At 40.4% G+C, this 16,556-nt stretch overlaps 1 protein-coding gene across 1 annotated transcript in view; it reads left to right on the top strand.

The window, feature by feature from the left end:
• The window catches only part of COMP (cartilage oligomeric matrix protein), a 123,458-nt gene that overhangs the window by 68,807 nt on the left and 38,095 nt on the right, over window positions 1–16,556 (top strand). Inside the window, exons 16-18 of the mRNA XM_075280695.1 lie at window positions 3,689–3,885; window positions 5,008–5,180; window positions 14,322–14,461. Of these exons, the coding sequence (XP_075136796.1) occupies window positions 3,689–3,885; window positions 5,008–5,180; window positions 14,322–14,461 (510 nt within the window). The remainder of the gene's footprint in view (window positions 1–3,688; window positions 3,886–5,007; window positions 5,181–14,321; window positions 14,462–16,556) is intronic.

Here is a 16,556-nt window from a genome sequence, read left to right as displayed (position 1 = left end):
TGTCATCATTTGGGTGTGTTCACAAGTGTCAGAAAATCTGATTTCCATTCACAAGAAGAAAAGTGAAATGTGATACAATCACCTGGTTTTCTGCTGTTACACAGATGTTTTTTTCTGGGGCACTTGAATAGGGTATAGAACGCTACATATACAGTTAGGGCCAGAAATATTTGGACAGTGCCACAAGTTTTGTTATTTTAGCTGTTTACTAAAACATGTTCAGAAATACAATTATATATATAATATGGGCTGAAAGTGCACACTCCCAGCTGCAATATGAGAGTTTCCACATCCAAATCGGAGAAAGGGTTTAGGAATCATAGCTCTGTAATGCATAGCCTCTTTTTCAAGGGACCAAAAGTAATTGGACAATGGACTCTAAGGGCTGCAATTAACTCTGAAGGCATCTCCCTCGTAAACCTGTAATCAATGAAGTAGTTAAAAGGTTTGGGGTTGATTCCAGGTGTGTGGTTTTGCATTTGGAAGCTGTTGCTGTGACCAGACAACATGCGGTCAAAGGAACTCTCAATTGAGGTGAAGCAGAACATCCTGAGGCTGAAAAAAAAAGAAAAAATCCATCAGAGAGATAGCAGACATGCTTGGAGTAGCAAAATCAACAGTCTGGTACATTCTAAGAAAAAAGGAATTGACTGGTGAGCTTGGGAACTCAAAAAGGCCTGGGCGTCCACGGATGACAACAGTGGTGGATGATCGCCGCATACTTTCTTTGGTCAAGAAGAACCCGTTCACAACATCAACTAAAGTCCAGAACACTCTCAGTGAAGTGGGTGTATCTGTCTCTAAGTCAACAGTAAAGAGAAGACTCCATGAAAGTAAATACAAAGGGTTCACATCTAGATGCAAACCATTAATCAATTCCAAAAATAGACAGGCCAGAGTTAAATTTGCTGAAAGACACCTCAAGAAGCCAGCTCAGTTCTGGAAAAGTATTCTATGGACAGATGAGACAAAGATCAACCTGTACCAGAATGATGGGAAGAAAAAAGTTTGGAGAAGAAAGGGAACGGCACATGATCCAAGGCACACCACATCCTCTGTAAAACATGGTGGAGGCAACGTGATGGCATGGGCATGCATGGCTTTCAATGGCACTGGGTCACTTGTGTTTATTGATGACATAACAGCAGACAAGAGTAGCCGGATGAATTCTGAAGTCTACCGGGATATACTTTCAGCCCAGATTCAGCCAAATGCTGCCAAGGTGATCGGACGGCGCTTCATAGTACAGATGGACAATAACCCCAAGCATACAGCCAAAGCTACCCAGGAGTTCATGAGTGCAAAAAAGTGGAACATTCTGCAATGGCCAAGTCAATCACCAGATCTTAACCCAATTGAGCATGCATTTCACTTGCTGAAATCCAGACTTAAGTCGGAAAGACCCACAAACAAGCAAGACCTGAAGGCTGCGGCTGTAAAGGCCTGGCAAAGCATTAAGAAGGAGGAAACCCAGCGTTTGGTGATGTCCATGGGTTCCAGACTTAAGGCAGTGATTGCCTCCAAAGGATTCGCAACAAAATATTGAAAATAAAAATATTTAGTTTGGGTTATGTTTATTTGTCCAATTACTTTTGAGCTCCTAAAATGTGGAGTGTTTATAAAGAAATGTGTACAATTCCTACATTTTCTATCAGATATTTTTGTTCAACCCTTCAAATTAAACGTTACAATCTGCACTTGAATTCTGTTGTAGAGGTTTCATTTCAAAACCAATGTGGTGGCATGGAGAGCACAACTCGCGAAAATTGTGTCACTGTCCAAATATTTCTGGCCCTAACTGTATTTTCAATGAAGGGGCTAAAATATCAATGACCTATCTTACCAATATGCTATCAATATCAGGTCATTGGTTCCAACACCTGACACACTCACCCTGTTCTAAGCATGTGATACACAGAGTATGGAGAAGGAAGTAGACAGCTCTGTTTTCTGTGTAGCAGCCAGAGCAAGTGCTACAGGTCAGCTCTTTATTGGGACCTAATCTTCAGACACTACACAGAAAATAGAGCTATCCGCTTTCTGCTCCATTCTCTGTATGTCAGCTGCTGAGAGCAGTCCATCTATGGGGGTGCCAGGGTTATAACTTCACCAATCTAAGGGTGCGTTCACATGATGTAACGTGTAGCGTGATCTGGCACGTATATGGCGTGTCAGAGTTTGAGCGCTCAAAAAGATCCCATTCATTTCAATGGGAATTAGGAGCGTATACGCCGTGTTATTTTGCGCCTGTGATTTTGCGGCCGCAAAATAACGCGGCGTATACGCTCCTAACTTCCATTGAAATGAATGGGAACATCTTGAGCGCGTAATCTGCCGGCACGTGTATGTGATGTTGTTATAAGTATGTTCTGTTCTGCTTGCTTATTCTGCTTTATCTGCCTAGCAACAGCTGAGCTTAGGGGAGGAGTTGCTAGACAGGGAGCCATGATGAAAGCATGGAATAAAGGGTTCTGATCTATAACAGTAACCATCTCATAGTGGACTGATTCCAGAAGACCTGCATCCTCACTACAACACTACAGTGTATACGTGCCAGATTGCGCTCCACTTTCCTCCGTGTGAACGCACCCTAATATTGATGATCTACCCTTAGGTATTCATCAATAATTTTAGCCTTTTAAACACCTTTAAGACCGGGTCGCCACCAGCATTTTACAGTAGTAATAATAATAATAATACATTATATAGCACCAATATATTTTTTAGCACTTTACCTGCAAAGTGGATGAGATTCTGGCTAATCCCATCCACACATAGCAGAAAAGACTTCTGCAGTGAAAAAGCTGTGATTTCAAAGACGCTTTTTTTGTAAATCACAGCATGTCAATTATACCTGTGGAAATGCTAGTGTTTTCCATATAGGTGTAACATTGGCAGAAAGTCTGCAAGGAAAACTGTAGATTTTCTGTGAAAAATGCTGCAGGAATTTTTTTTTTTGAAAATTACCGCATGTCAATTATACCTATGGAAATGCTGGTGTTTTCCTCATAGGTCTAATATTGCCAGAGAGTCTGCAGAGGAAAGCTCTGCGGACTTTCTGTGAAAAACAATGCAGAAAAAAAGCACAGTGCATTTCCGCCACAGACTTTTCCACAGCATTTTTTTGGCTGAGGCTCGCTATAAAGGGCTTCATTCAAGTGTATGGACACCACTGCAGTGATGTATAAGACCCACTATGAAGTGTGAACACTTCTGCCAAGAGCCACAATTTCAGGAAAAAAAAAAGATATGCCATTAATTTTAATTAAAATAAATAACCTGTTTAATCCAAAATCAAACTACTGCACCACAGGTATTACCTTCATGTCCTCCGCTATTACACGCCACCTGAGATGCCAACCACTAAATTACTCTTGACCACTAGGGATATTACGAAATTACTCATCTCTGATGTAAAAATGAAAAGTTAAATAGGTGACATTTTGACTTCTCCTTTATTGGCACCATGAAATTTAGAAAATCTATTTTCAAAATTCTAGAATTTGTACTTGATATTATATGTCTAAGAATTGTATATACATACTGAAATATACATACTGCATCAATTGTATACCTTTGTACTGCTGCTGCCAATAGGTGATGACTGCATACCCCACTCTAATGCGGACTAATGTGTCCATAGTAAAGGTAGTATCTAACTTTTTGTGTTTCCACCGTCTATGCTTAGGTTACACGGCATTTAATGGAGTGGACTTTGAAGGGACATTTCATGTTAACACTGAAACAGATGACGATTACGCTGGATTTATATTTGGCTATCAGGACAGCTCTAGTTTCTATGCTGTAATGTGGAAACAGATGGAACAAACATATTGGCAGGCAAACCCCTTCAGAGCAGTGGCTGAACCTGGCATTCAGCTGAAGGTAAAATGAAGAGGAATAGAACATCTATTTTACAGAGTCTCTGGAGGATGACTGTTTAAAATCATGAGATTAAAATAGAGAAAAAAAAACACAAGAAGTGGTAATATAAAATAATAGATAAACAAATTTAGTGATTCACACTTTACTATAACTGGAGGGCTGTCTAAAATGTAACCACTGAGTACAAATAATGTGAAGCCACAAAGTAATAAAAATGGAGGAAAACATTTAGTCGGTATAGTTCAGTCACAGTGAAAACTTGCTATTAAGCTTTATAGATAATGTACAGTATTATATCAGGGCTAAATGCAGTGTCAGACTGGACCAACACAGTACCAAAGGATCATGTGAAGGCTCCAGCAGAAAACACCCAACATTGATGGATACTATAATCTATTTCCTAGGAATTGTTGGAGGATGGGCCCAAGAAAACACTGTCAGACATTGTCTAACTCTAAAAATCTCATCAGTATGTTTTCCTGAAAGCGAGTGCTACAAACAATCTCATATTTGGGTGCTTTTTGGACAGTGTACCTGCAGGAATGGTCACTAGTCTTCAGCTGCTTTCAGCCCAGGCTAAAAGCCATTGGTATAACCTGCAGCGATAATTTCCAAACTGTGGGTTTAAAACCTGCTCAGTAACCCAATGTATGTGTACTTCAAGAGAGGTAATCCTTTTATAGGTAATCTCATAGGACACTATCTTGTAATCGTAACTAAGCAATATTTGTCACAGGTTACATTACACTGCAGGATTTAGGATGGAACACAAGTGTAATTTTTGCAGGTTTTGCTACTGCTTTTTAAGACAAAGCTAGGAGGTGCTTCATCAGGAATGAGAGGCATATGTCCTTACGTTATATTTCCAATTCTTTTTTAATCCATTTCTGGCTTTGGCTCAAAAAACTGCTGTAAAATATGTACCAAAAAAATCAACAAACTCAGTGTAGATGGTTTAGTGATGTCTTATCCACTATGCTGTTACTCTACATGGCAGTGAGCGTGCCTATCATGGATAAGCATCAATATTAAAAAAAAGTAGATAACGCCTTTAAGCCTCTTCAGACCACATGACACATATGTACAAGTTGAGGTATTTAAGTATTATTTACTTTTTAATAGGCTGTCAAATCAACAACTGGACCTGGGGAACAGCTCAGAAACTCATTGTGGCACACGGGTGACACCGTAAACCAAGTCAAACTGTTATGGAAGGATCCAAGAAATGCAGGATGGAAAGATAAGACATCATACCGTTGGTTCTTGCAACACAGGCCATCAGTAGGATATATCAGGTATATACTGTATATCAATGTTCCTCAGCTTCAGTTATTAAGTACGACCAACAGTTAATGTTCTTTGGTATACACTCAAATCATGGTTTCCTAATTTTTCAGACTCCTGAAAAATAAAAATCCTTGGGGCAGCCCTACCAAATAATTTTTACCAAAAAAACATCCTAAGGACATACATAATGTGGCATTATGGCAAGACAACCACTAGTCTTCCGAACAGAGTCACAGGATCCTGTTGCTATTTGTGGTATAGGCACTCTTTTTTTAATGATTTTTTTTCTTTTTAGAGCATACAGCTAAAGGGCTTTCTGGATACTGTTTCTTCTCTTATACTATACCATAGTGAGGACAGATATAGCAATTCCTGATACATTTGTTGCGCATGTTGAAATATGTACTGCCATCTACAGGTTACAATGATATTACAGTTGAAAACTTATGTTGTATGTGTTTCAAGTTTTTGTTGAAAAGCTCCATTCTATGATAACTTACTAATAAGAGGCACGCAGCAAAATAAAAAACGGCTACCAACACATCTATGTGCCATCTCCTAAGGACTCTAAAAAACACCTGCCAGTTAACTGGACATATTTCAGATCCCAGTGGGAATGTTATGAGGTGGTAACTCACCCAAGTTAAGGATTATTATTGTGTATTTATATAGCATCATTAATTCCATGGTGCTTTACATTTGTGGGTTTACATACAGTACACAAAATATACTAACAGATATAATACTAACAATGACTGACTGGAACAGTGGGATAGAGAGCCCTGCCCACGAGGGCTTACAATCTATGAGATAGCGACATTATGCTCAGTAATGTGGAAAGACTGTCTGTGAGTTCATCAGCACCTCGCAATCTCTGATCCCAATAAGCAGAATATAGATAAAGTTTTGGATACAATATATACTTTATATTTAGAGATGAGCGAGTACTATTCGAAACGGTAGTTTCGAATAGCACGCTCCCATAGGAATGAATGGATGCAGCTGGCATGCAGCCGGGGCCGGCGTCCTGCCACTTAACCCTCTGTGCGCTGGCCGCTCCCATTCATTCCGTTTTGAATAGTACTCGCTCATCTCTATTTATATTCAATACTGCAAACTAATATCCAGCAGAGGCTATAAACCAGTAGCTTCAAGATCTCTGCCCCACCTCCCACAGATCTGGTCTTGTATTGCGAACCTCTGTGGATCTTGCAACCTGATTCAGTGTGGAGGACCTTGCTAACTACTTAATTCCCTTGGGTTCCCTCTACAATTGTCACTCTCCAGTGGGAGACTAAGTTATCTAGCTATTGGAGCTTTCTCTCTCTCTGCCTTTTCCCAGAGCCTTAGCAGCTTGTTGGTAGTATACATCCACTTGGTCCATCTAGTCTGCTTTTATTTTGGCGTTTGGCTTTGGCAACTTGATCTTTTCCAAAACATGCTTAAATGTGTTCAATTTTCTCTTCCTCCTCCTTCCTTCCTTTTTCTCAATGCCACAGGAAGATTAGTTCCTCCAGGTTGTGTCTCAACTCTCTCGCTGCTCCAGCTTCTTCTTCCTCTATTCAGGGTCCATACATGGGTTCGGCAACCTTCGGGGCTTCCATCTCCTAAGGGCCATGGCTTAGTATCTTGGACATTTGCAGGTACTAGCTTGTTCTCCATTATATTCTGTATAGGTCCCAGGTCTCAGTTGGGTTCCTAATCATGATTGCCACTGGTGGCACTCTAACGTTACTGTCCTCTGGACTTGCGTCTGTATCCTTGCCAGGCCCTGCTGGTTCTGAACTCCTTGTCTGAGGTTTAAGCCAACCCGCCTCTTATACTGTTGGTGGGCTGCAGGGCGTTTTTATCTTCCCACCCTCTGGGATTGCTTTAGGACATCCCATGGTACTCTGTCCCTCAGTGATATAAATGAGAAAATTGGATTTTTGTACTTACTGTAAAACCCTTTCTCATGGTATTCATTGGGGGACACAGATTCCACCCTCTGCTTTTTCTGATCTTGATTGTTGTCCTTGGTTCTCTGCTTGGTCTCAGGATATGTTGGTGCTTGCTTCGTGTTATGAATTTTCCTACTTCTGTTGGTACAAAACAGATTCACTTCCTGTCTGGGGATAGGGTATAGCCCACTTGGGCGGAGACAACACTTTCTTATTCTCTAGTGTCAGCCTCCTAGTCACCAGGCCTATACCAATGGTAACAAAGCTAAGATAGCTTGCAGCATCTGTGAGTTTGCAGTATAACATGATGAATTTATAAGAGACATCCTGTGATTAAGAGACATCAATGCAAAAAAAGAGAATGCTCAGACATTTGTCGATGCCACATATTTACAGAAATGGAAATACAAGCAATGCAAGATAGGAAAGGGGAAACTGAAGGTGTATATTGTAGTACAAAATTACCAAAAGATATTCCTTGTAATGTAGAAAAGTAAAAACAAAAGCACACTCTGCTGACAACAGGTGCAGATACTGAGAGCGTCATCACACTTGGGGCAGAGACCATTGCCCCACATATGGAGAAACACGTACAAAAAGCAAAACTATCTATCCAGTGTATACAGGTAGAACACAAATGCCATAATACATAGGGCTGCACATACCAAGAGCAGCAGCTCACATGAACCAGTATTCACAATTATTTATTAAATAGGAGAAGTAAGCATACGAGAGCACAGTGGTACTCATATCTACTACATACACTCACCGGCCACTTTATTAGGTACACCTGTCCAACTGCTCGTTAATACTTAATTTCTAATCAGCCAATCACATGGCGGCAACTCAGTGCATTTAGGCATGTAGACATGGTCAAGACAATCTCCTGCAGTTCAAACCGAGCATCAGTATGGGGAAGAAAGGTGATTTGAGTGCCTTTGAACGTGGCATGGTTGTTGGTGCCAGAAGGGCTGGTCTGAGTATTTCAGAAACTGCTGATCTACTGGGATTTTCACGCACAACCATATCTAGGGTTTACAGAGAATGGTCCGAAAAAGAAAAAACATCCAGTGAGCGGCAGTTCTGTGGGCGGAAATGCGTTGTTGATGCCAGAGGTCAGAGGAGAATGGCCAGACTGGTTCGAGCTGATAGAAAGGCAACAGTGACTCAAATAGCCACCCGTTACAACCAAGGTAGCCAGAAGAGCATCTCTGAACGCACAGTACGTTGAACTTTGAGGCAGATGGGCTACAGCAGCAGAAGACCACACCGGGTGCCACTCCTTTCAGCTAAGAACAGGAAACTGAGGCTACAATTTGCACAAGCTCATCGAAATTGGACAATTGAAGATTGGAAAAACGTTGCCTGGTCTGATGAGTCTCGATTTCTGCTGCGACATTCGGATGGTAGGGTCAGAATTTGGCATCAACAACATGAAAGCATGGATCCATCCTGCCTTGTATCAACGGTTCAGGCTGGTGGTGGTGGTGTCATGGTGTGGGGAATATTTTCTTGGCACTCTTTGGGCCCCTTGGTACCAATTGAGCATCGTTGCAACGCCAAAGCCTACCTGAGTATTGTTGCTGACCATGTCCATCCCTTTATGACCACAATGTACCCAACATCTGATGGCTACTTTCAGCAGGATAATGCGCCATGTCATAAAGCTGGAATCATCTCAGACTGGTTTCTTGAACATGACAATGAGTTCACTGTACTCCAATGGCCTCCACAGTCACCAGATCTCAATCCAATAGAGCATCTTTGGGATGTGGTGGAACGGGAGATTCGCATCATGGATGTGCAGCCGACAAATCTGCGGCAACTGTGTGATGCCATCATGTCAATATGGACCAAAATCTCTGAGGAATGCTTCCAGCACCTTGTTGAATCTATGCCACGAAGAATTGAGGCAGTTCTGAAGGCAAAAGGGGGTCCAACCCGTTACTAGCATGGTGTACCTAATAAAGTGGCTGGTGAGCTGTATATAATACAGTGGTACTGATAGAGCTTAATGTAGGCAGAAAGGCAGGTAAAAAGTTATTCTGTCAGTTAGACTGATAAGCTACCTGTATGACATACAAAGAGTACTGCAAACTGTTCGCGGGAAAGCATAAATTACAGAAAAGCAATGCTAAATAAACATGGTCATATGATAGCTATGGGTTACACAAGCTGCTTCTCATAGTAGATACTACTGTAGAAAAAGTTGTTTTCTTTTCAGTAAATAAATTGAAAAAGTGAACCCCATATATTATATTGAGTCATTACAAACAGAGAGAACGTCTCCAAGTGTTTCTTTCTGTTAATGTTGATGATTATGGCTTATAGCCAAGGAAAACCCAAAAGTCATTATCTCAGAAAATTAGTGTATTATATAAGACCAACTGTAAAAAAATTATTTAACACCAAAACGTTGGCCAAATGAAAAGTATGCCCAGTAAATGCCCTCAATACTTGGTCGGGCTCCTTTTGCATGAATGACTGTATCACTGCAGCAATGTGGCATGGAGGCGATAAGCCTGTGGCACTGCAGAGGTGTTATGGAAGCCCAGGTTGTATGATAGCAGCCTTCAGCTGACCTGCATTGTTGGGTCTGGTGTCTCTCATCTTCCTCTTGACAATATCCCATAGATTCTCTATGTGGTTAAGGACAGGTGAATTTGCTGGTCTATCAAGCACAGTGATACTGTGGTTATTAAACCAGGTCTTGGTACTTTTGGCAGTGTGAACAGGTGCCAAGTCCTGTTGGAAAATGAAAATTCCAAAGACGTACCGATATGTCCTTGCAGAACAAGGAAGCCACTATCCAGATGTAAAAACCAAAAGGAGCGGTCCAGAAGTATTTTTTTTAAAAAAAAAAAAAAGCAGGCAAGCTGTATTGATTCTGTAGTCCTGTACAATGACTAATGTCAAGAAAGATTAGGACCTTACTTCCTATAGCTCAATGGAGGATAATAGGATTTATACGTGTTACACGTTTACTGCCATCTGCCGGCTACAGTGATATTACAGTCGTAAACTGAGATACATACAGCATAAGTTAATAATAATTATTGTTGAAGTACACTACATGGATTCAGGAAACAGCATTAAGTATGTCCATACAATTATTGACTGTGTGGCAAGGGCGTAACCTGAGGGGTTTCAGAGGCTGCAGTCATATCTGGGATGTCTTATTTCCTTGTTACACCTTTGTTGTTTGGAATATTGCCTTACCACAATTTGCTTCACTTGTTGAGTGCATAGTTTGTACAAGTGAAGCATGTTTTAATATGTTTAAAACACATGGCCTAAAATTGTATCTGTGCAGTAACAAGTATACCCTGAATACATGACCTGTTTGGGTACTTGAGGACTAGAGTTGAAAACCACTGTTAGATCAAGTTTAACAATATACTACGCATACTACACTCACCGGCCACTTTATTAGGTACACCTGTCCAACTGCTCGTTAACACTTAATTTCTAATCAGCCAATCACATGGCGGCAACTCAGTGCATTTAGGCATGTAGACATGGTCAAGACAATCTCCTGCAGTTCAAACCGAGCATCAGTATGGGGAAGAAAGGTGATTTGAGTGCCTTTGAACGTGGCATGGTTGTTGGTGCCAGAAGGGCTGGTCTGAGTATTTCAGAAACTGCTGATCTACTGGGATTTTCACGCACAACCATCTCTAGGGTTTACAGAGAATGGTCCGAAAAAGAAAAAACATCCAGTGAGCGGCAGTTCTGTGGGCGGAAATGCGTTGTTGATGCCAGAGGTCAGAGGAGAATGGCCAGACTGGTTCGAGCTGATAGAAAGGCAACAGTGACTCAAATAGCCACCCGTTACAACCAAGGTAGCCAGAAGAGCATCTCTGAACGCACAGTACATCGAACTTTGAGGCAGATGGGCTACAGCAGCAGAAGACCACACCGGGTGCCACTCCTTTCAGCTAAGAACAGGAAACTGAGGCTACAATTTGCACAAGCTCATCGAAATTGGACAATTGAAGATTGGAAAAACGTTGCCTGGTCTGATGAGTCTCGATTTCTGCTGCGACATTCGGATGGTAGGGTCAGAATTTGGCGTCAACAACATGAAAGCATGGATCCATCCTGCCTTGTATCGGTAACGGTTCAGGCTGGTGGTGGTGGTGTCATGGTGTGGGGAATATTTTCTTGGCACTCTTTGGGCCCCTTGGTACCAATTGAGCATCGTTGCAACGCCAAAGCCTCCCTGAGTATTGTTGCTGACCATGTCCATCCCTTTATGACCACAATGTACCCAACATCTGATGGCTACTTTCAGCAGGATAATGCGCCATGTCATAAAGCTGGAATCATCTCAGACTGGTTTCTTGAACATGACAATGAGTTCACTGTACTCCAATGGCCTCCACAGTCACCAGATCTCAATCCAATAGAGCATCTTTGGGATGTGGTGGAACGGGAGATTCGCATCATGGATGTGCAGCCGACAAATCTGCGGCAACTGTGTGATGCCATCATGTCAATATGGACCAAAATCTCTGAGGAATGCTTCCAGCACCTTGTTGAATCTATGCCACGAAGAATTGAGGCAGTTCTGAAGGCAAAAGGGGGTCCAACCCGTTACTAGCATGGTGTACCTAATAAAGTGGCCGGTGAGTGTATATTATATGTATAAACATACTGCTTGTATTGTACACTTTTCAGTAGCAGGAAATTAGATTGTGCAGCATTATCAGCAACAGAAGGGAAAGGGAATTGGCAGTAAAAGGGGAAAAACAGACAAATATAGGATAATTAACTGTGACTTCTGCCAAATCTATTGATATACAAACTAGCTATATACACATAATTTACTCATAAATCCTCTTAAATAACTCTGGACAATGAAAATTTTGCTCCCTGAACACTTTGAATGTTTCATATGTAATTTGAGCTGCCAATCTTGAAAATCACCTCAAAATTTTTCTGTTATATACTGTTTTTTTTGGAAATCTGACATTTTTTTTCAGGTTGTTCACATATTATCCACAATTTGTATGCTGTGCTGTTATTATAGACATGTCTGGTCGCTGCCTGCAGAGGCTGTAATATCTGCTTGCAAAGATTCTTCAAGTTATTTCAAATCTAAGCAGCTATAAACTACTCCAGTATGATCTGATATAGCTAAAATGTTTCGTCAGTATAGGAAAAGTCACAATACCTTGTTACATTTGTGGTGAGTACACACTTAAGCCTCAAAGGCGCACAATGACAGCTCTAATCATGCCTATCAGTCTATCAGCCGTATTTTGGACGTAAGATTGGTGATCAAGACAAATCCTTGGCTTCTCACATCTGTGGTACAAGATGTGCTGTTGATCTTAGAAGTTGGCAGAGAGGTTAACGCAAGTTAATGCTGTTTGGTGTCCCAATAATATGGCAGGAACTGAAGACTCATGAGGACGACTGTTACTTCTGCTAACCAATGACTCTGCTAAGAATTAAAAATGCATTGAATATCCCAATCTGCCTTCAGCTATGAGACGAGTGCCACATGATGACACACTTCCAATGCCAAAGCCTCCAGAGACATAGAGCCTAGAGGAGGCAGCCAATGAAGATGTTGTAGTCCGTAGGTCACAGATGGGGAACGATGCTGATTCAGACTTTGAATCATGTATGTCTGGTGAGCCTCAGTCTATAACACAGCCAGAACTGAATTACTTGGTCCAGGACTTGTTTGTCAACAGCAAATGCAGAGATACTGGTTTCAAGATTTCTAGGATGGCATTTGCTGTCACCTGGTACAAAAGTTTCTGTCTTTCAAAGCCACCAAGATGACTTAATACAGTTTTTTTTAAACAGGTTGACAACATGTGTTTCTGCACAGACATTGATGGGTTCATCACAGCTTTGGGTTGTGTGCATGAGAGGAATCAGTGTTGTCTGAAGGCTGTCTTGTTACATAATGGTAATGTTCATAATTCAATACCTGTTGGCTATGTTGCACACATGAAAGAAACACATGAGAAAATGGAACTGTTGTTGAAACACAAAGTACAGCAACTACAACTGTAACATCGGTGGAGATTTGTGGCACTGTAGCTTGGATTATAGCTCGAATATACCAAGTACTGCTGTTTCATTTGCCAATGGGAGAGCTGTGCAGTCACATTACAGTAGAAGGAAGTGGCCAATCCATAATCAGTTGACTCCCGGGCAGAATAATGTTGCACATAAAGCTCTCGTGGACCTAGCAATGATATTTTTACCTCCATTTCGCATAAAACTTGGGCTGATTTTTTTCACAAAAATTTTGTGAAAGTAATTAACAAGGAAGCAGAAAGTTTTCTTTATTTGAGACAAATGTTCAACATAACTAATGCCAAGATTAAGGAAGGCATTTTTTGTTGGTCCACAAATCCAACAGATCAAGAATGACAAGCACTTCGAACAGCTGCTGGTGGGGCCTGAGAAAACTATTAACTATCAAGCACCAAACTACATTGAATTGGTTGACAGCCTTCTTGAAGCTTAAAAAGTGATGATGTGTAAAATATCAGTGAAAATTCATTTTCTGTATTCTTATTTGGATTTTCCCCTGCAAATCCTCATGCAGTCAGTGACAAACATGGTGAACGGTTTCACTAGGACATTGCCATGATGGAAACGCGTTATCAAGGCTACTGGAATCCATCAATGCTAGCTGACTATTGCTGGACACGAATACGGGATGCACCAGACATGGAGTACAAAACAAAATCAGCAGCAAAACACTTTTGGTTCATTTGAAAAAAAAAAAAAACTGGTAACATTTACATGTGTCATAATCATTAAGACTTAATCTTATGTTTCTCAAAATTTCTACATGTTATAGACTACCCGAAATTATATTGCTGTGTAGCTTGAATGGGTTTATATGATCACCTGAAATTTTCAAAGAAGCAAAACTTTTGTAAAAATTTGTTGTCCAGTGTAATTTGCTAAAATAACATTAACAGGCTCATTTTCTTACTGAAATGCAAGCAGCATTGAATTTCATATTATTTTGCACCTCGCTTGCAGACCACCAGGCTACAGATGATTTTATAACTGGCAAAATACCACATTGCGTGCACCTTCATCATTTGGCTGGGTGGTATTGTTCACTGTAAACACTCTACTCCAGCAGAATGTAATGTATCCTTTAGTATTTACTGAGAAACTAAGCTGTTAAATTTCACTTTATTCACATATATGGTTATTGTCTTCTAGGGTTAAGTTCTATGAAGGTACAGAAGTGGTGGCAGACTCAGGAGTTATAATAGACACCACTATGAGGGGTGGACGCCTTGGAGTCTTTTGTTTCTCCCAGGAAAACATAATTTGGTCTAACCTAAAATACCGCTGCAATGGTGAGTTACCATTTATTTATAATTGAAAAAAATTAGGCAAGTAGTTTCCATTACTTCTACAATGTAACAGATTAGAAAATGGAATTTCATAAGGAGAGCCATAGAAATTATATGCAGTTCTGTAAAAAGATTTATGTATCTCTTTTATACCATTTTAAAGTCCATTTTAAAGTAAAGGCACAGAAAAAAACAAACAACTTACATGCTCCCTGGACTGACGGGGCTTACAGTAAACTTTATTGTGATTTTTACATAGATAGATTCAGATGCAGTCTAACTGCAATTAACTGTCTCGATTGTCCTGAATGCAGGGCAAGAGTACATAACAGTTCTGGAAGTGAGTACAATCTGGAGAACTCAGCCCCCCACCCTCTCCACAGAGCAATGAGTCATGTCATCCGACTTATTATCAGATGCAGGTCAGGGACCAAGGAAAAGATGTGTAAACAATGGGATTAATTTCATATAGCAAGCAAATGAAGCACCGTTTCTAAAGCAATGTATTTAGGAAAACCCTTGAATTTACATAAGCTAGCAGTATAGATAGGATCCTTCAAGTTGGAATATCTCTTTAATGTGCCAAGTGAAAATTGAATTTTTAAAGAAAATATGTCATATCCATGCCCTACATGTTGTGGCCACTTTGTGTTAACAAACACACACACACACTACTAAAATTTTAAGCAGGTTATCCCAGGTACAAAAAAGTTGTACATGAGTGCATAAATTGGTTTTTGGGTACACAGCAAGGCTCAGAAAGGAAGGAGCTCTAGACTTTTTGACTTTTGAAGTATACTTTTCAGAGGGACTGGTCTTCAGACACCATGTTACATTTTCAGAACCCTGGAGGTGCCAGTAAAGTGGAATTCCTTGAGAAGTGATCCCTTTTTGTAAATGGCATCTTCAATGAATCTATCAAGGGGTGTAGTGAGCATTTTTAACAATTAAGTGTTGCATTAATTTAGTTTCCAAAAATTAATGCGTATCTGACAGTAAAAAGTTAAAATTGCATATATTTTTTTCACAGATATACCATTGCAGTACAAAATGTTGTGCCCAGCTTGGGTCAACAGAGATGCATACGCTAAAAATGGTTAAATCAGTTAACTTGGGTAGAACAGCTTCTGGGGTGTTTGTTTCTGACAAGCTAGGGACAACATATTGCACACTGAATTTATGCATTTCTGGAAAAATTGCAATTTTCACTTTTTACCATCAGCTGCGTATTCATTTCTGGAAAATAAACCAATGAAACACTTGTGGGGAGGGGAGGGTGCTCAGTACCTCCTAAATAAATTTCTTGAGAGGTGTAGTTTCCAAAATTGGATCACGCGTCAGAGGACTTTTCAAGCATTTTTGTGTTATGTCATTCAAATACTGAATCATTTAAATCTGTGCTCCAAAAATCAAATAGCATACGTTTACTTCTGCTCCCTTCTGGGTGTACAAAGAGCAGAGTATATCACATATGACATTGGTAAGTGCAAAGAATAACTAGAGGCTCCTTAGCCCCAATGCAAAATCTGTAATGAACTTGTGCCATTTAGAACAGTGGTATGTTATGTGGCTGAGGGATCTTTGTGGCTCTGCACTCCCTTTAACTATGCCCCTGGTGAATTGGATTACCTCAAGTACAACAAGGTCATATATGTAAGCATAAACTACAATTTGGGCACACACAGCATGGCGCTATTTGGCTTTTGGTGCAAAGATTTACATTTTGTTTTTTGGATGTCATGACACGTTTGCCAAACCCTATGGGGCTCTCTCAGCTTATATATTTCCTTTCCTGTTCTAAAGATTTTTTGGGTTTTTTTGTTGTCACATTGATTCAATTTTATTAACTTTCTGGGGGATAAAATGATAACATCAATTCTGGTATTGATTTTTTTTTTTTTGATCAGACCCCAGGCTGCCACAGAAACATATCAATACCCCTCAAAAGTGCCACAGAGTGGTTGTTCAGGGGGAAGCATTTCAGAAAATCTCTTAGATGCTTTGGATATAATTTAACGAGGCATGTAAGGGGTTAACATGAGCAATCAAAATTTCGTTCAACTGCAGGTGTTAGTGCCCATACATACAGCTGACATCT

Source organism: Leptodactylus fuscus, chromosome 1 (assembly GCF_031893055.1).
Source record: "Leptodactylus fuscus isolate aLepFus1 chromosome 1, aLepFus1.hap2, whole genome shotgun sequence".
NCBI lineage: Eukaryota > Metazoa > Chordata > Amphibia > Anura > Leptodactylidae > Leptodactylus > Leptodactylus fuscus.
Note: the sequence above shows the minus strand (reverse complement) of the source record. Positions and strands in the feature narration are given on the sequence as shown.